Here is a 19,407-nt window from a genome sequence, read left to right on the forward strand (position 1 = left end):
CAGACTTAAATATATATTTTAAATGGGTCAGTAAATTGTTAATGATTGTTTTGTGGGGGAAACCACAATTTAGTAGCGTAAATCTTATTTAATTTAACATCCGGAACTAAATTTGTAACACACCGTGTATTTACACTAACTTACCACTGCGCCTACGTCCCCATTGTTAAATTGGGCAATGTCTGAACCCCCTTCTTAAATCATTATTAAATTAAATTGTATGTAAAAACGTCAACTAACCAGCCCCCTTATTTTTAAGCGTCGCTTTTATTATCATCGCTACAATGGGGCAATCTCCGTTTGCGGAACAGAGCATAGTATTAGGTAGCTTAGCTACTCAGTTTAATACCAGCAATTGCCCTGCGAGGGTGCTGTTTCTGTGACTCTGAACCTGAACAAAGTCAAAAACGAGAGCAAAAGCCGCAGTGTTTGATTGTCCTAGACTATCCGTTTGTCGTCCTTAATACTCATTAAAATTTATTGTCAAAATGTACACAAACTCCGCAAGTGATGGTGACGGAGGAGGAGATGTGCGTAAGCACGAATCTCTTGAAATGAGTAAAGAATTGGGCCACACAACCAGCTTGCAGTCCAGCCCACCTACAACTACGGACACGTCCAATAAACAGCAGGTTAGTATATAAATTATAAAGGTGCTCATCCCCAAATACCTTATATATTATTATTGAATCTCACCATGTGAAATCTTTAATCACAGTTGGTTTTCTGGAATAATAATAAAAATATACGCTAATCAAATTGTGATAATGTAATGCTCTTAAAATTAAGTCCAAAGCGGAACCCATACATTAATCAAAATTTTTCTTTTAATTCGGCTGCTCAATTTTTGAGTAATTTCGGACTTTTTCTATATCAGATTGCGGGAAGGCTTCAAAGGAAAAAATTCAATTCGCCCGTCGTCTAGTTGTTGGATTTTTTTACACCTTTATGTTTGAAGTATTTGTTATATTTCAAAAACCTTTTATATACGAATTTGATGTATTAAGCTAAAGACCTCGAACAAAAGATGTCTTCTTGTTGCTTCTGTTTCTCTGGTACTCTATTTATTTAACGACTGTTTTCTGTGGGTATCATACGTCTCATCTTATTATAAGTAGTAATAAGTAGTAAATCGTAGTAGATATGATTCCGACCCTATAGATCGCCGTTCACGCCAAATTCGACTTAATTAACTAACTAACTAACAGCATAAAAGTCACTATTTTTAAACCCGACACTTGTAGATTATATACTTTTACTATAAGATGTGTTGACGTGTATAAATACCTGATCAGAATTAATTTCTAAGCTGCTCTGGCCGTGTCCGCTTGCCTGTTCTTATAAACATGGAACCTGGACCGCCCATTTTTTCTTAGATTCTTTAATATCTATCAATATGCGTGAAAAATTATGAAATTTCGCGTTCGCACTTCCACTAGTTGAGAATCGGGTATCTGATAGTCGGAGAACTCTACTACAGCATTCTCTTTTTTATTTTTTTTGTTGATAAACAGGTCGCTATACTAGATTCGTTAAAAAGCTTGTAACAAGTAGAATGAATCGTTTCAGGATCAATAGCCGAGTTGATCTGGCAATTTTGAACGTCTCCATCTCAGGAACTATAAAAACCCTAGAAAGTTCAGATTAGGCATGCGGACTCTAGAGGCAAAGTAGCAGCGCAAGTTTTTATACCCGTTACTCGTAGAGTAAGAGGGTATACTAAATTCGTTGAAAAGTATGTAACAGGCAAAAGAAGCCGTTTCCGACCATATAACGTATATATATTCTTGATCAGCACAAATAGCCGAGCCCAACTTGCCATGTTCCTCTGTGCGTCCGTCGGTATGAACGTCTATAACTCAGAAACTATACAGGCTAGAAGGTTGAGATTAAATATAGTTTCCACAGATATAGACGCAGCGCCAGTTTGTTGATTCATGTTGTCACGCCCACAAGCCGCCCAAAACTGCCACGCCCACACTTTTGAACATATTTTTAAATATTTTGGGCATTTTATTCGTCAATCGATATCCCAAAAAATTTCGCGTTCGCATTTTCATTAGCTGATTAACAGGTATCTGATAGTCGGGGAAGTCGACTCTAGCATTCTCTTTTATTTAATTTCATTAATTTGTCTAACCAATTCCTATCGTTGCCCCAAGAAGATTTAGGCCGTGCCCCACGTAGTGCGTACGTACCTACAAACAGCCCAATACTGTTTTCAGCTTATAGTTTCTTTACCAATTTCTAAAGAAATGAAAGAAACATTTTGAAATTCCTCGTTCGCTTTTCCGCTAGCTGAGTGTCTAGTCTATCGTCTCCCTATTCTTAAACGTAGTTGCAGGATGTGTATTATAGCTGAGAAAAATTAAGCAAAACTTTTTAATAGTGGGTGTGGAACGGTTTGTGGGTATATTTGGACGTGGCAAAAAATTGTTTGGTCAATCTATAGAAATTTACAAGCCTAATAAAAATTTGAAAAATATCAAAACATTTTTTACTCGTTTTAATAACAACTGAGCAACATTGAGATTCGATTTAAAATCTAATCTGTACATTTTTATTTATATATATTTTATATTTTTCAGTTGGTAAAAATTGAGCAACTCCCCGATCGCGGATCATGGTCTTCCAAAATGGATTTCATACTATCAGTAGTGGGCCTAGCTATAGGTTTGGGAAACGTTTGGCGATTTCCCTATTTGTGCTACAAAAATGGAGGCGGTGCATTTATATTACCATACATTATAACGCTGTTTTTGGCAGGTATTCCAATGTTTTTCATGGAACTAGCTCTTGGTCAAATGTTGACAATTGGTGGACTCGGTGTATTCAAAATTGCACCCATATTTAAAGGTAAGAAAATACTTTTGTTAGTCTTACCTTTGACTTTTAAATACCTATTAGACGATTATAATTTACGCTTTTTTGCAAGTAACGGCTATGCAATAAACAACATAAACACTTTTATATTGTATCTCTCTTTTAAAGGAATTGGGTATGCTGCTGCTGTAATGTCTTGTTGGATGAATGTTTACTATATTGTCATTCTTGCTTGGGCGGTATTTTACTTCTTCATGTCGATGAGAGCAGGTTTGTAATCGGTGTAATTTTAAATACACTTAAATCCCCTATTTTTTATTCAAACAAACATATTACCATCATTCAGATGTCCCTTGGAGAACGTGCAACAATTGGTGGAACACAGTCAACTGTGTCAGTCAATATGAAAGGAAAAATTTGCATTGCTGGGATACGATTATCAACGGCACCACGCAAAAGGTTTGCTCCGTATCTGCTCTAAACATAACATCTTTAGAACTCACAGATCCAGTCAAAGAATTTTGGGAGTACGTAATTCACGTGCGAGTTCATTAAATCATTCAATAAAATGTTTTGTTTAAGGCGGCGAGCTCTTCAAATATCGCATGGTATTGAGGAGATTGGAAATATTCGCTGGGAGTTGGCTGGAACTTTATTACTCGTTTGGATCCTCTGCTACTTTTGTATTTGGAAGGGAGTAAAATGGACAGGGAAAGTAGTATATTTTACTGCCTTGTTTCCCTACGTTCTCCTGACGATTCTACTGGTTCGCGGAATTACATTACCTGGCGCTTTGGAGGGCATTAAATTTTATATAATTCCAAACTTTTCAAAGTTGACCAATTCTGAGGTAAGATAAGAGTTTTATTATTTTCATAAAAACAAAAAAACTATAGTGTAGTTTCCCGACCAAGGTGCCCAATGTTCTTCGTATACCGAAGTATTAGTTAAGTCATATGTACATACCATTAAATTAAATTGTTGGCATGACAGATTTGTACGGTTTGTGGGCTTTAGAACGGGCGTGGCAACTTTCTGAGAAACGTATACGTTTCTTCAACTTAACTTTCTACCATTTATATTTATAAAAACCTTCTTCCTTACCAATATACCATTTTACTCAACGAAGTGACGATCGATATAAGAAAAATGTCTGTGTCTATACTTTATAAATAATGGACTATAGCATTTTCTCTTGTCTTTTACTGAGTTCTTTATCGTATTCCAAAAGTTTGAGTCCGGCAAAATTGAAGTAAACTAATGAATGAATGCTATGGAATAAAAACATAGTCTTAGTTATATCATTGATAAAAAAATCTTAAAATATGTTTTAGGTGTGGATCGACGCTGTCACCCAAATATTTTTCTCATACGGGCTTGGACTCGGTACTTTGGTGGCGTTAGGAAGTTACAACAAGTTTACCAATAATGTCTACAAGTAGGTCATCGCACTCAAATAAATATTAAATTTTGTTGGTAAAAAAATATTTTTAGGGACGCGCTTATTGTCTGCACAGTCAATTCTAGCACCAGTATGTTTGCTGGATTCGTAATATTTTCGGTAATAGGATTTATGGCTCACGAGCAACAGCGACCAGTGGCTGATGTAGCCGCATCAGGACCTGGCCTTGCATTTCTTGTTTATCCATCGGCAGTTCTGCAGTTACCAGGGTCTCCAATGTGGTCTTGCCTCTTTTTCTTCATGCTTCTGCTCATTGGATTGGACTCACAGTTTTGTACAATGGAGGGCTTTATCACTGCCATTATTGATGAATGGCCGCAGCTGCTGCGGAAGCGGAAAGAAATATTTATTGCTATTGTATGCGCTCTTAGCTACTTAGTGGGCTTAACCTGTATTACACAAGTATGTTATAAGGTGGGCACTGCTGGTCGTGCTTTATTCACTGGGTGTCAATTTTTTTTAGGGTGGCATGTATATCTTTCAAATATTGGATTCATATGCAGTTAGCGGTTTTTGCTTACTGTGGCTCATATTCTTTGAGTGTGTTTCAATATCTTGGTGCTATGGAGTGGATCGATTTTATGACGGAATAAAGGATATGATCGGATACTATCCCACTGTTTGGTGGAAGTTCTGCTGGTGTGTCACAACGCCCGCTATATGCTTGGTTAGTATTTTGATTAAATAATCATTTCTTATCTAATTATTTTTTTTTTATAGGGAGTGTTTTTCTTTAACATAGTTCAGTGGACTCCTATTAAGTACTTGGACTACAGCTATCCATGGTGGGCGCATGCTTTTGGTTGGTTTACGGCGTTGTCATCAATGCTTTACATACCACTTTACATGTTTTGGTTGTGGAAACGAACTCCTGGTGAATTGAGTGAGGTAATCTTAATTAAATAGTAAACAACTGTAGCAGGACATTTGTAAGTTCTTCAAATATTTTTCAGAAAATTCGAGCTCTTGTACGGATAGACGAGGATGTAACCCGGTTACGTGAGAAAATGCTGAGAGAAGCTTATGTCAAGGAGATAGAATTTAATTCTTTATAGACGTTTTTAAGTTATCTCATATTGTTGTAAGGTACTTTTTGTTTGGCCATTCAATCAGTTAAATTTATTTAAATTAATTTTCTACAATTTGGAAAAAGACAACTTATTTTGAAAGTTTTCCTTTTCTTAAAACCAACTTCCCTATTTTGACATTTGCAATGAATCATTGTAACAGTTTTATATTTTCATTTATGTTCCCTTTATAACTCAGAACTAGTCTTTTTAATCAATCGCAAGGGGTCAAGGTTTTTCAATGGTTATTGCAGTGTTTTTTGTCGTACTTACTTAAGGTGGTATGCCAGAAATATCTAGAGTAATTAGAATCACGAATTTCTGAATATTCTGCTTCTGAAGCATAAACATATATATGAAGAATCCATGGAGTTCTAAAAGCCATTTGTCCCTCATGTTTCATTGTGTGAATCACGCATTAAAGAATACGTGCAAAAGAAACATTATATAAACAATGTCCGTATATTCAGCAGCGACAGAGAGAAATTTTATTTATATATGCATCCCTTCCATTGTAAGTTTTAGTCCGCAGCAATAGACCCAGGATGTTTTTTGCATGGCTTATCAAGAATGACTTCCAGATCTACATGGCTTTAACATGTCAACAGCAAAATCAAACTTTGGCTTTATCAGTGAGATAAACATCTTTTTTCAAAACTATTACAGAATAGAAAGGGTTTTGAGATCTAGTTGTGTTTAGAAATAAGATATATTATCCGCAATGAAATTATGTAATGTAATGTTATGTAATAAGATTGACACCATATATATACAGAACTATTTTTGACAATGTGCTTCAGGCATTGCTATGTAATTTATCTATAAAATGTCAATATGTTGCTTAACGTGTCAAATAAATTGAATATCTATCCACACAAGCCTTAATCGAATATTAACGGGGTAGACTTTCCGATATATGAAAGTCAAAGACTGGACGACATTCTTTTCTCACGTACATTAGATTTTATAAGTCTTTGTTTTTTCAAGAATCGCCAGTTTTAATTACGTATTTTATTAATTTACTGAGTTTTAAACTTTTTGGCAATGGGGACGGACATGAAACTATACTGAACACAGGGATTTTAGACGCTCTAGCCTTTCCGCACTGTAAAATAATTCACATATGAAGTTTGAATTTTAGGTGTTCGAGGTATTACATACAATAAACGCTATGAATTACATATTTATTAGAAAACAGACACACACACACAATACACAAGTGTCATTTCACAAGAGTGAATATGGGCGTGTTGCTCAGTGACGTAAGTAAAGATGTTTTTCATACTCCCAAGCAAAACTCAAGAGGGATGCAGTGATAATCAAGTAAAAATAAATAAAACTCAACAGAGATGCATCCCTATGAAAGTCGAGCTTTCGGCATGCCGATTTGAGAGCCGTAGACGACGCAGAGCAAGTTTGTTTCACACCGTTGCTATACCCAAAACACGCCCAAAAACGTCCCCTTCTGCACTTTTGTTCTGTTTTTTTTTTTGGCTTGACAATTCTATCGATATGCCTAAAACAATTTGGCAACGCCAATCTAAGGACCACAAACCCCAAAGCTGTCACGCCCACGCTTCTTATCTTCTGAGGAACGGGTATCTGATGAACGAGAAAATCGATCTTTCTTGTTTTGTAATTGAGTTTATATATTTTTAGCTCAACATTATCTTAGCTTTCTTTATAAATTTGTAATTTTATAATTTCCAAATGTATGTATGTAATGTATACTGTAATTTAATAGAATTAATTTCTTACATCCTTAAATCTTATTAAAAAATAGCTTAATATATTAGAATCTAGTTGGGTATTTATTATTGTTTTTGTTTCTAATAGTTCATAGTTTATTAATTCGTTGGCCTTTTGGAATGGTACATTTGCTACATGTGCGACGAAGTGCAGGCCTCTTTTGCTTGTTCATGCACCATGATGCGTAGCGTAGTTCCTCGGAAATTTCGATCCAAAATGAACGGTCAGGTGGGGTATAGTTCCTATCGCTTTCGAGGATCCCATCTTTATTGTATTTAGTATTAACGACCGATTGAGATGTTGTAGCTTTATGGTTGTATCGAAAGTTATACCAAAACTCGAAGAAAGCAACAACCGCAGCCACAATAATTCCAGCTATTAGCACTACAAATACGCCGCCTGTGTAATTGATTTATTACTGTTTAAAAACATTATGTTGATACTCAATTTACATCAAAAAAGAAAAAATTATTATTCATACATGTACTTCAGTAATTATAGAGTATGAAGCTAAGGAACATATTTGACCGCATTATACCATTTACTCGTAGAGTAAAAGGGTATATTAGCTTCGTTGAAAAGTATGTACAAGCTGAAGAAAACGTTTCCGAGTACATAAAGTATATATATTATAGATCATGGCTATGTGAACGTCGAGATCCAAGGAACTATAAAAGCTAGAAAGTTGAGATTCAGCATACAGATTCTAGAGACACAACTTTGTTGACCCATGTTGCCCACTCTAACGCCCACACACCGCACAAAACTCCCACGCCCACACTTTTGAAAAATGTTTTCATATTTAATTTGCAAATTTCATAAACTTGTAAATAAAGCGTAACGGATATCTGATAGTCGGGGAACTGGAACTGTCTCTTGTTTTTCATTTATCTGTTTTCTTGTTTTGGTTGCCAATGCCTATCGATGTGCCATGTGCCACTAGCTTAGTCACGGGTATCTGATAGTCAAAGAAATTGCCTTAGCATTCGCATACCATACCATTTGTATATATTTATTTTATGCCGTCTATATTAATGTTGTAATTGTTGTTATTTTAAGTTTACATATATTAACACATTTCATTTCCATTTTCTGTTCTTTTTTTCCTCTTTTTTTAACTGTAGATATTACAGCAACAAATGAATGAATACAAGTATCATTATTTGTTTACAAGCTTCGATTTGGAAACTTATGATCTGGAAGACTTTAAATATAATTTCGTGAACATTACATCGTTTCGATTGGTCGACACTGCGGATGTTGGAGTAAAGCAAATCTTGAAGGATATCGGATTGTATAGTCACCATATATTTAAAAAACCTTATTTGAATCTGCACTTTACAAAATCAACCGTTCTTGAGGTAAGCCTAATAGAAATGACGTGGTAAGTACACTATAATAAAAGCGTTTCAATAAATCTTTAGTCAGAGCCAGCCCTAATGTTCGATTCGGTGTACGTTTTCGCGATTGGATTACAGACACTGGAACAATCACACTCTTTAACCCTTTCAAATATAAGCTGCGAAGAGGAAAACTCGTGGGACGGGGGTCTTAGTCTTATTAACTACTTAAATGCGGTGAGTTCGACTACAAAACAAGAAATAACATTTTATTAAAAATAGCGAAATTACATTTTTAAGTTTGGGGTTTGTTTCAGTATGATATATGTATACGTATATCAAAAAATTGTGCTCTACGATGAAAAAAGTTTACTTTACTCTAAAAATGCCTTGCATTACATTATGTGACGTTTAGTAATCCCAATAACAAAATCAAATTAACTTCCGAATATATAGAGGACACAACATTGAAAAATTACCGCAGAAAGTTAATGTTTTATAACCAAAGATTTTTTTAAATAATAATTGAAATTTAATTTAAATAAAATAAAATTTTAAAAAGCGGCCGAAGATCAAAAAGTTCGTTCGTCTGCATTTCCTTCAAAGGTAAAAGTAACAACGGATATTTCATATGAATTTCTTTTCTCAGACTCCAACATCTGTTTAAGCTAGGGATGTTTACTTAAATATCGAAATAAAATTTTTCAAAAATCGAACTTGTTGTTTCTATAAATATTTGGCGGCTTGTGGACGTTAGAGAGGGCGTGGTAGAGGGCTCAAGACTCTATCTTTTATAGTTCCGGAGATCGATGCGTTTATACGGACATGACCAGTTCGACTCGGCTCTTGATCTTTATCAAGATATATGTACATACATATATGGTAGGAAACGTTTTCTTATACCTGTTACATACTTTTTAACGAATCAAGTAAACCCATTAACTACGAGTAACGTATATAATCCAAACAACTGTGGTGAAAATAGGTCCCAAAAGAATATTCCTTTATTTGCGTATTCACATATTTCACCCAAATACGAGTTACATTTCTAGCAAGGACTTGCAAAAATTTTTAAAAATTTGCATACATAAATTAATTATGATTCTAATATAAACATGATGAATATCAAAGAATTTGATATAAATATAAAATATATAATAAAGTCAAAGTTTTAAATTTAAATTGATTAAATTTTCGAGTTGGCGGTTTTAATCTAAACTATCCTTGGTAGAGAGTTTCTGTGACGTTAAATTGACAAGGTGATTACTTTAGGAGGAGGAATATTTAATTCCATTTGTCGGCAGTCAAAACTGGAAAAGGGTTGATAAACAAACTAAAAAGTTTGCCATCGGCAAACCATTGACCATTGTCAATTCTTAGGAAAATTCGAACACAGTTGTTTTACCTATCTCCAAATCCAATTATAATGGAATTATTATTTAAGGATTACGTTTTGAATGCCAACAATAGCGTCACTGTAGAGTTTTACCATTCGTATTTATGCTTTATATTTATATGTATTACCTTAAAATTGATTAGGTGAGTAACGGATAATAAGTATTAAAGCAAATCTTGGAAAAACATCATTATCAAGTGGACAATAATAAGCAATAACTTATAAGCAAACAGCATATTTGCCTTAAAACAACAGTAGTACATATTAGCCAATTGCATTGTGAAAACTTACCTATGCTCTCCAGACCAAGTGAATTAGCTTTCGATTGCTTGCTTGTGTTTTTGCGAGTACATGTTTCATCAGTGTTTTTCCACCACTTATCATACAACATTTGAATGTCACCCCTTTCTTGGAGCTCAAGTATAGCCAATGAAATTTTATCTCGCCAAGGCGAACCTTTTGGTGTAGCGATACCATAACCTACAGAAGTGTTAAATAGAAATGTACACAAGAGGAAACGATTTACAGACTTGATAAGTTTACAAAAATAGATATCATTTTAATATTTTTTTAGTTATTTTTAAAAATTTGTAACTTTATCCACATCGCTAAGCACCCGTATTGTTCAAATCACATTCTTTTACGTTGGGGAAACAACGAAGGCAAATTGTCATACCTTTTGTATCTAAAAGTCCTCCGATTTGCGTCAAATTGCAATCCCTCTGAACGATGTAATCAAGCATTGTGGATTCCATCAAAAACGCATAATTACCTTGATTTACTCGCTTAATACCATCCTCATAAGTCGTCGTAAATGCAGATGGTTTTTTGTTATCCATGCTTCTCCAAATTTTTTTGTAAGTTTCTATCACTGAGTCCTACACAATGAATGTATTTAGTCATCAAAGAAGATTTGTCACTTAACTAGTTGCATACCCGAAAAAATGTCATTGTAGATCCGCTATCTAGAGTGCCATAAGAAATCTCAGTTTGAGAAGCCAAATCCTCTGCGTTCTCAATAGGATTAATCATGCGCTCCGTTGTCAAAAAAGCTGCTAGATTTGCGGTGTAAGATGCGACAATAATAAGTGAAAAAAAACCCCAAGTACTGCTAATAATTCGAGTCGACATAGCTCGTGGATAAATATCAGGAGACTGTTGCATAAAAGTGCCTATGGTAAACCAAAAACTGTCAGTCAGGGAGAACTGGTTGCCAATAGAAATATTTTCTAGATCGCAGGCGTTGATGCACTTCCACTCGATAGGCGAAAGTTTTCCAACAATATATATGCAGAGAGACACAAGAAAATATGCAATTAGCACATATATCCAAATCTCAATCGCTAATGGATTCATAAAAGAAAACAGTCTCGTTGGCTCTGATGTTGGGACCTTGAACAAGAACAAGAAAAGTCTTTTCTATTAACATAATCATCTAAACTAAAAGGAAAGTTGTACATACCTTAAATAAAATACTTATCCCCAAGTTCATAAATGGTTTGGTAAAATCAATGACGCTTTCTCTTGCATACGTTATAGTCATGGATCCAACTGCCAGGTCCGCCTTCTAAGTATATTTAAAAGTCACTTGAAAAAATCCGAAAAAAATAAAAAAATATAAACAAACTTACATATTTCATCAGCTGAGCGACCATTCCGTTCCATTCCCCAGTTTCAGGGTCCTTGGCCCCATACTTTCTATCCGGTACCAGATCCAGTATGTAGTCAAACCCAACTTCCCGAGAAATGGTTTCCAATATATCTACGCAAAAACCATAAAATCGTTCGTTTCCCGTAAAATTCTTGCCATAATGCATCATTACATATGGTGTTTCCTAGAAATTAACTTTACAATTACTTTTAAAAATTTGTATTCGTCGTCCTCACAAACCAGAATTGTTATCACTACAAGTGTCACATTCATGGACCCTGCATCGAAAAACATTGATGGTTCAGTTATATTCAGATGCCCATGAGGGGTCCATTCCCCGACTTTTACAATGGAATGTTGCTTTAATTTAATTAAGTCCAACTTGAACTGGACCCGCTGGCCATCTTTAAACTGAATCGGACCTGTCAGACCTTTCCATTCAACCTTAAGGAGTATAAAAATGAATCAACATAATTATAAAACCTTTTATGTATACAAAATATTTAAGCAAAAATATAAATAAAAACAAAAGAGAATGCTATAGTCGAGTTCCCCGACAATCAGATACCCATTACTCAGCTAGTGTGAATGCGAACGCGAAATTTCATCATTTTTCTGGGATATCGATAGAGTGGGAACTCATGTGGGAACTCCAATGAGTGGGTGTGACCGGTTCGTCGACTTTAGTGCGTTACAGTAGGCGTGGCAACATGGGTCAACAACAAACTTGCGCTGCGTCTATGAGTCGCTGCGTATGCGGAATCTCAACCTTATAGCTTTTATAGTTCCTGGGATCTCGACGTTCATACGGACAGACGGACGGACAGCCGGACATGGCTAAATCGACTCAGCTATTGACTTTATATAGTCGGAAACGATCTAGTATTCAATACGAGTATAACGTGGGACAAATATACAGAAAGACTAGTAAAATAAGCGTCTACGTTATATCTTTTTAGCCCTTATAATTCCAGTGAATACAACTTTTACACTGGCAGACAGATGGATATATGCAGATCGACTCGGCTAGTGACCTAGATCAACAATATATGTACTTTATTGGGGAAAAACGTTTCCATATAGATTTCGAAATTTGCAACTTATTCTTTAGTAAATATATTTGTTTACACCAAAAATTGATGTTCATTGGCTGAATCCTTTGGACAAACCATTATTTTTTCAAAATGGCACGCGACAGGTAAGTTGATAAGAACTTTTTTTTAAATTTGTATAAAATCTTAATCATACAGTAAGATTCGTATAGTACTAGATTCGTTGAAATGTATTCACAGGTAACAAACCGCACAAGCTGCCACGCCCGCACTTTTTAAAAATTTGCATGAATCAATTTCCACAGCTATCCCAAACATTTATTTGCCACGCCCTCTCTAACCCCCACAAATACTTTTTTTATTTTATTTTCCGATATCTATTGATAAAAATTATAAAATTTCGCTTTGGCATTTTTACTAGCTGAGCCACGGCATCTATTAGTCGGGGGAACTCCACTATAACAACCTCTGTCATTTTACACTTTAAACATATCTTATAGTACGTATGTAAGTAAGATGGTAAGTTCAGGATTAGACATTAAGTCTCTGGTGACGCCTAAACTCGCGTCCGGGCACGCCTCTGGGTACCAAACATTTATTTTAGTAAAGTATTTACAAAAATATTTAAAGGAACAATAATTTTTGATAAATTTTATTTTGATCCCTAGCTTAAACAGATGTTGGAGTGTGAGCAATGAAATTCATATGAAATATCCGCCGCTTTTTAAAATTTTATTTTACTTTTATTAAAAAAATTTTTGGTTATAAACCATTAACTTTCTGCGGTAATTTTTCAATGTTGTGTCCTCTATATATTCGGAAGTTAATTTGATTTTGTTATTGGGATTACTAAACGTCACATAATGTAATGCAAGGCATTTTTAGAGTAAAGTAAACTTTTTTCATCGTAGAGCACAATTTTTTGATATACGTATACATATATCATACTGAAACAAACCCCAAACTTAAAAATGTAATTTCGCTATTTTTAATAAAATGTTATTTCTTGTTTTGTAGTCGAACTCACCGCATTTAAGTAGTTAATAAGACTAAGACCCCCGTCCCACGAGTTTTCCTCTTCGCAGCTTATATTTGAAAGGGTTAAAGAGTGTGATTGTTCCAGTGTCTGTAATCCAATCGCGAAAACGTACACCGAATCGAACATTAGGGCTGGCTCTGACTAAAGATTTATTGAAACGCTTTTATTATAGTGTACTTACCACGTCATTTCTATTAGGCTTACCTCAAGAACGGTTGATTTTGTAAAGTGCAGATTCAAATAAGGTTTTTTAAATATATGGTGACTATACAATCCGATATCCTTCAAGATTTGCTTTACTCCAACATCCGCAGTGTCGACCAATCGAAACGATGTAATGTTCACGAAATTATATTTAAAGTCTTCCAGATCATAAGTTTCCAAATCGAAGCTTGTAAACAAATAATGATACTTGTATTCATTCATTTGTTGCTGTAATATCTACAGTTAAAAAAAGAGGAAAAAAAGAACAGAAAATGGAAATGAAATGTGTTAATATATGTAAACTTAAAATAACAACAATTACAACATTAATATAGACGGCATAAAATAAATATATACAAATGGTATGGTATGCGAATGCTAAGGCAATTTCTTTGACTATCAGATACCCGTGACTAAGCTAGTGGCACATGGCACATCGATAGGCATTGGCAACCAAAACAAGAAAACAGATAAATGAAAAACAAGAGACAGTTCCAGTTCCCCGACTATCAGATATCCGTTACGCTTTATTTACAAGTTTATGAAATTTGCAAATTAAATATGAAAACATTTTTCAAAAGTGTGGGCGTGGGAGTTTTGTGCGGTGTGTGGGCGTTAGAGTGGGCAACATGGGTCAACAAAGTTGTGTCTCTAGAATCTGTATGCTGAATCTCAACTTTCTAGCTTTTATAGTTCCTTGGATCTCGACGTTCACACGGACGGACGGAATATATAATTTATATGGTCGGAAACGCCTCCTTCTGAGTGTTTCATACTTTTCAACGAATACCCTTTTACTCTACTCTAATCAAACAAGTCTTAATAAGTGTGGCCGTGAAGTTCTGTGCGGCTTGTGGCGTTAAAGTGAAACCAACGATAAGCAATACTTAAAAATGGCTCATTACCATCAGAAAAAAGAAATGTTAAATAAATATTGTTACAAATGTTGCCCTTAAGTCATTTTGAATACCCTCAATATTAAAATGTTACTTACAGTTTTTAACAAAATGGAAATACCGTTCGAGTTTGTATCAATAATAATATTATGTATTTCTTTTCCTTTAAATTCGTTTAATGCGGATACATATGAATCTCGAGAAACTTGTCGCATATGAACTTCTCCGTGAAATGACCGGGATAGCTGATGCAAGTTTATAATTCCTGTAACAAGTTTTTTAGAGAGAGAAAGCTATAGTCGTGTTCCTGTTATTCAGCTAGTGGAAATGCGAAGGAGAAATTTGAACGTATTTTAGCAAGTCGATAGAAATTTACAAGAAAAATAATAAAATCAATAAAATTCAAAAGCGTATGGCATGATTATAAAAATTCGCAAAAAAATTATGAAGACCAAAAGAAAAAACAATATATATAGAGTAGGTGAGGCCCATATATATTTGAAATATCGATAACATAAAATTAAAATACATATAATAACATGTACAAAATTAAGGCATTTTCTTAAATTGTGGGTGTGGGGGTTAAAGTGTGCGTGGCAATTTTATGAAACGTACTTGCACAAACCAGGGATCCCTAGATTAGGATGTTCTTTTTTGGGCGGAATAACTTTCGGCTATACCAAAGCCATTAGAATAATTTTAGTGTATTCAGTTATACATTATATATCAATAGTTTGGGATTTTCAAGTGCTTTCAATGCTCCAAAAAGTGTAAAAGCTTAAGCCTGTATAGCTTTTAATATTTTATATTTAAATAAAATACGTATGATAAGAAAGATGAAAGAACTCAAATGAAAACGGCTTTTCAATGACTGAAAGCATAATTCTGTACCCCCAGGTGTCTAAATAGCTGAACGTTATTGGCGGCCGAAATTAAGCCTTTTCATTTTTAAAAATTCGCGAAAATCTTGTTCATGTTCGTAGAATATTTTTTTAAGGAATCATTACAACTCGACAATCGTATGCTTTGTAAATGCTTTTTTTGAGTGAAGGACCCCCAAACAGCACCAATTTTTTAGATTCTGACTTGTACAGTTTCACCGCTTTCTACTAAGCCTTATATTTTTTATTGTTTATAATTTTATTAAATTTGTATGCAATACCCTAAGTTTTTGTTTTATTGTTGAATCACTCGCTAACATCAGAGAACCACAGAAAAATTAAATTTTTTCTTGTATATGATATTTGACTTAGCACACTTTCCTGGTTTTTGCAGGGATTTTTCCACAAGGCTTGTGCTTTTAATAACTTTATTTTGTTAAGTTGTTAAATAAAAACTAGAAAGAACGCTACAGTCGAGTTCCCCGTCTATCAGATACTGTTACTCAGCTAACTTAAAGCGAGACCGAGGATTTTCAAAATTTTTCCGGAATATCCGTAGAAATTGGGAAAATATTAAAAAAATGTTGGGCGGATTTTGGGTGTTAGAGTGGGCGTGGCAACATGGGTGAACAAACCTGCGCTGCGTCTATGTCTTTAGAACCTGTATGCTTAATCTCAACCTTCTACCTTTTATTGATCTTGAGATCTCGACATTCATAGACGGACATGGCCAGTTCGACTTAGATATTGATCCCGATCAAGAATATATATATTTTATGTGGTCGAAAGTGCTTCCTTCTGCCTGTTACATACGTTTCACCGAATCTAGTATCCTTTTACTCTACTATTGACGTGTATAAATATTGTTATCTGAAGGGATAAGAAGGGAATTGAAAGCTTTTCCATCTTTAGTTCAAGATCGTTTCTTTGATCGAAGGTGAAACACTTGTTCTCAAAATTGAGATAAGTAGTCATTTGGAAACTGAGAACGCGTCGATCTCGATCTTACTATCTTAAATGTAATGGGTGTTGTGGTTTCTAGTACTTTAAGAACAAAAACGAAGAAATTATGAAGATTCTCGCTACAACTACGTTGAACACGTGTGCCACCGAAGATAACGCTCACAAGATACCCAAAACTTTCTTGGCCCCACTTTTGTACATTTTTCTTGGCATTATTATCGTAACGGGCACCAAAAACTGAATGGAACACTTGGATTTAACAACTTGGGACTTACCATTTTCTTTTTCATGCAAGATCCCAAAGCGTGTCCAATTTAAATACTGTATTACATCGTTAAAGGCATAATTTACATATTGCTTCGATGGATAGACGTTAATAGAAAAGTCATGGGCAGACCGACCTATGTTTGGGATGTCCAGTGCATCGCAAATTGAATTTATATGGGTCGCCAAAACAGAGTCAGTTGGACTAAAAACAGCTTGAACCCCAACTTGTATAAGTTTGCACACTAGAAGACAGATTACGTTTTAAGTAATTATTTCCCAATCATAATCTTACCTTTTTGAACTGTCTCGAAAGAGTCAAATCGGTTTACGTATTCAACATAGTAATCAACAGTAGTCTCAGGCAAAAGGCTTTTGTCCATATTAAGTCTATGAATAGCGTATCTAAACGCTAACTCCGAGTTATACATTCCAGGCTGGTTTGAAAATATAGCTCCTTAAAGAAAATATTACAATATTGATTCTACTAATTTCTGAACGGTTTACCAACTCTGACCAAGGGTGGTACTCCCAAGGCGTATGAAAGGAACTGAAGCAGTAATAAGCCGCTTGCTATGAACATTACGAGTACAACCGCTTCGGCATAAAAGAAACGACTGGCTCAAAATCATGTTGTCTATTTTGCAGCACCAAAACTACAGCTGAAGCCGCACAAGAGTATAGAACGGGAACGAAAAAAATGTTCCGAATGTAAAATACCGTTGTTATTATTTTTTGGCTTCTATTAATAAACAACATTTAAGAACAATTTATTTTGCTCTGCGAAAGTGGTATAACATTTTCTACTTCTTGTCACACTTGAATATGAATATCAAATTGATTAAACGTTTTTATTTACAAACCGAGCACAACCAGTTTATGTGGGTTGGGATTGATAATAAGAACAACATGCTCTTTCTCTGAATAATAGCTATATATTCATTTCTTCAGTGATATGTTGCGCGCGCATTCATTGTTAATCAATCATCAAGTTAATGAATTAGGGATAACGGACGAAGCGAAATGAAAATAATAGATTCCTCTTTGAAAAGGCGAGCGCCTTTCAAAATCGCGAATTTTATTCAGGAGTATTTTAGAAAATGTTATAAACGAATTCAATGGCAATTCAGACAATTAATACATTTTTCAAAAACCAACAAATAAAACTAAAATAAAGTTATTATTTGGAGTAAATAACTGCAGGGATTTGCCAAATGAAAAAATTTCTAAGCACTGTGTACTTAATGGTCATTTCCTTTTTTAAGATGTACACATACATATGTATATTTTGTTTGTGTCTAAGTGCAGCTAAGCAATTATCTCCTCTTTGCATATAGCATTGTGTGCACTCTGATCAGCAAAATTTCTTGTAAATTCTTTTAAGTTTATTCCGCAGTTTATTAAAAACTATCAGTTGTTGCTTTTGATCCTCATATATGTCATACCAACTATTTTTTCAAGTTAATGTTAACATTACATTAAATTAATTAAGTAAGATGTGGTTTTCTGACACTTTGGGCGGCTTTTCACGTACTGACGAAGCGCCAAAAAAGTGTTCACATTCAAAGAATATATCCGTTACTCATATTTCTGGCATATCAGTAGAAATTTGAGAAAATGAAAACAAATTAGAAAATTTATGAATAGCGTGAACGTGTCAGATAAGGGCGGTTTGTGGACGATAGAGTGGAAGTGGGAAAAAGTTTTGTGACATAATACAAATACCAATACTAATACAAAACTAATACATAAATCATAAAAATTTCAACAATTTTTTTTATTCCATTCCATTCTGTATCCCATATTCCTATGGCAGCCATAGTGACAATGGTCAGATCAGACTAGCTCCTGAGTATACACCTTGTAATAAAGAGACATTTGGGACAGACAGTCTAGTATGAGTATAAACGGTAGTAGACGGACATAGTTATATAAACTTGTCTGTAAATACAAATTAACATACATGTGTTATTTGCTTGCAAATTAATTAATTAAATTAAATCAATATACCTTACCGTTGTAAATATTGTTTGTTTCGTTTATTACATCTCTATTTAATATAGTTCAAGACTCGACGCACTGGCAGGCAGACGGCGGATATCGCTTGATCTTCTACTGAACCTGATCTGATACTGAACCGTTGGCCAAGTTGACCTAGGTATGAAGGTATATATCTAAATACAAATTATGTACGAATGGTTCCCTATTTATTTTCGTATATTGGTATTTCGTATATCTCTCTCATCTAGTAAATTCAGATTCATGTTCTTTTTACTAAACAGATATTATATCTATTTATGGTATTCATTCCCACGCAGAATAATAATAGCTCAATATTTAAAGGCAACAAATAACTTCTTAGATATTTTTATTGTGATTTTATAATGTATAACCGAACTTTTTCGGTGGGAATGCTTTAATGAAAGCAAAACCGTATTACGATTACAACTTCCTTTAATGAATATAACACAGGTATTTTTTCCTTACTGGAAACACAAAAACACTCATGAATAGTAGGCATTTGATCGATATGCACAAGCAGAAAAATAGGACGTCTAACATATATCTATGTACACAAAAGATATACAGTGCATCTATTATATCTTGTATCTTGGACAAT

The 19,407-nt window shown here is 34.5% G+C and overlaps 3 protein-coding genes across 9 annotated transcripts; 2 read left to right on the plus strand and 1 right to left on the minus strand.

The window, feature by feature from the left end:
* Positions 1–304: 304 nt before the first annotated feature.
* On the plus strand, positions 305–6,191 carry LOC6619473 (sodium- and chloride-dependent GABA transporter 1). 2 transcript variants are annotated; one of them, XM_002043652.2, is made up of 10 exons: positions 317–632; positions 2,589–2,856; positions 2,992–3,093; positions 3,170–3,350; positions 3,406–3,673; positions 4,158–4,261; positions 4,318–4,687; positions 4,749–4,952; positions 5,006–5,173; positions 5,239–6,191. In XM_002043652.2, exons 1-10 carry the CDS (start codon positions 489–491, stop codon positions 5,338–5,340), a joined length of 1,911 nt encoding a protein of 636 aa, XP_002043688.1. In that variant the 5' UTR covers positions 317–488; the 3' UTR covers positions 5,341–6,191. The 2 variants fall into 2 exon arrangements, with proteins under 2 accessions (XP_032579742.1, XP_002043688.1); XM_032723851.1 differs by lacking the exons at positions 5,006–5,173; positions 5,239–6,191 and having other exon boundaries at positions 305–632; positions 4,789–4,878.
* Positions 6,192–6,991: 800 nt separating this feature from the next.
* LOC6619474 (glutamate receptor ionotropic, kainate 2) lies at positions 6,992–19,041 on the minus strand. 6 transcript variants are annotated; one of them, XM_032723842.1, is made up of 13 exons: positions 17,299–19,041; positions 17,083–17,244; positions 16,799–17,032; positions 14,778–14,944; positions 13,784–14,020; positions 13,568–13,666; positions 11,729–11,932; positions 11,469–11,672; positions 11,300–11,404; positions 10,774–11,229; positions 10,514–10,715; positions 10,129–10,317; positions 6,992–7,500 (listed from the first exon to the last, which is right to left on the minus strand). In XM_032723842.1, the coding sequence occupies exons 1-13, from the start codon at positions 17,417–17,419 to the stop codon at positions 7,190–7,192; spliced, it is 2,691 nt and encodes an 896-aa protein (XP_032579733.1). In that variant the 5' UTR covers positions 17,420–19,041; the 3' UTR covers positions 6,992–7,189. The 6 variants fall into 6 exon arrangements, with proteins under 6 accessions (XP_032579733.1, XP_032579734.1, XP_032579732.1 ...); XM_032723843.1 differs by having other exon boundaries at positions 10,610–10,715; positions 13,568–13,720; XM_032723841.1 differs by having other exon boundaries at positions 13,568–13,720.
* Positions 8,155–9,039, plus strand: LOC6619475 (glutamate receptor ionotropic, kainate 1). Its single transcript, XM_002043654.2, has 2 exons — positions 8,155–8,462; positions 8,526–9,039. The coding sequence occupies exons 1-2, from the start codon at positions 8,241–8,243 to the stop codon at positions 8,715–8,717; spliced, it is 414 nt and encodes a 137-aa protein (XP_002043690.2). The 5' UTR covers positions 8,155–8,240; the 3' UTR covers positions 8,718–9,039.
* Positions 19,042–19,407: the final 366 nt, after the last annotated feature.

The sequence above is a fragment of the Drosophila sechellia genome, chromosome 4 (genome assembly GCF_004382195.2).
Source record: "Drosophila sechellia strain sech25 chromosome 4, ASM438219v1, whole genome shotgun sequence".
Taxonomy (NCBI): domain Eukaryota; kingdom Metazoa; phylum Arthropoda; class Insecta; order Diptera; family Drosophilidae; genus Drosophila; species Drosophila sechellia.

Coding starts and splice junctions, on each gene's coding strand:
- LOC6619473 (XM_002043652.2), top strand. CDS start 489: ATGTACACAAACTCCGCAAGTGATGGTGACGGAGGAGGAGATGTGCGT. Junction 3,094..3,169: donor CTTCATGTCGATGAGAGCAG/GTTTGTAATCGG, acceptor ACCATCATTCAG/ATGTCCCTTGGAGAACGTGC. Junction 4,688..4,748: donor GCTTAACCTGTATTACACAA/GTATGTTATAAG, acceptor AATTTTTTTTAG/GGTGGCATGTATATCTTTCA.
- LOC6619475 (XM_002043654.2), top strand. CDS start 8,241: ATGAATGAATACAAGTATCATTATTTGTTTACAAGCTTCGATTTGGAA. Junction 8,463..8,525: donor CAAAATCAACCGTTCTTGAG/GTAAGCCTAATA, acceptor ATAAATCTTTAG/TCAGAGCCAGCCCTAATGTT.
- LOC6619474 (XM_032723841.1), bottom strand. CDS start 17,419: ATGATTTTGAGCCAGTCGTTTCTTTTATGCCGAAGCGGTTGTACTCGT. Junction 11,933..13,567: donor TTATTAACTACTTAAATGCG/GTGAGTTCGACT, acceptor ATACTCCTTAAG/GTTGAATGGAAAGGTCTGAC. Junction 11,673..11,728: donor TTGTAGTGATAACAATTCTG/GTTTGTGAGGAC, acceptor GTTAATTTCTAG/GAAACACCATATGTAATGAT.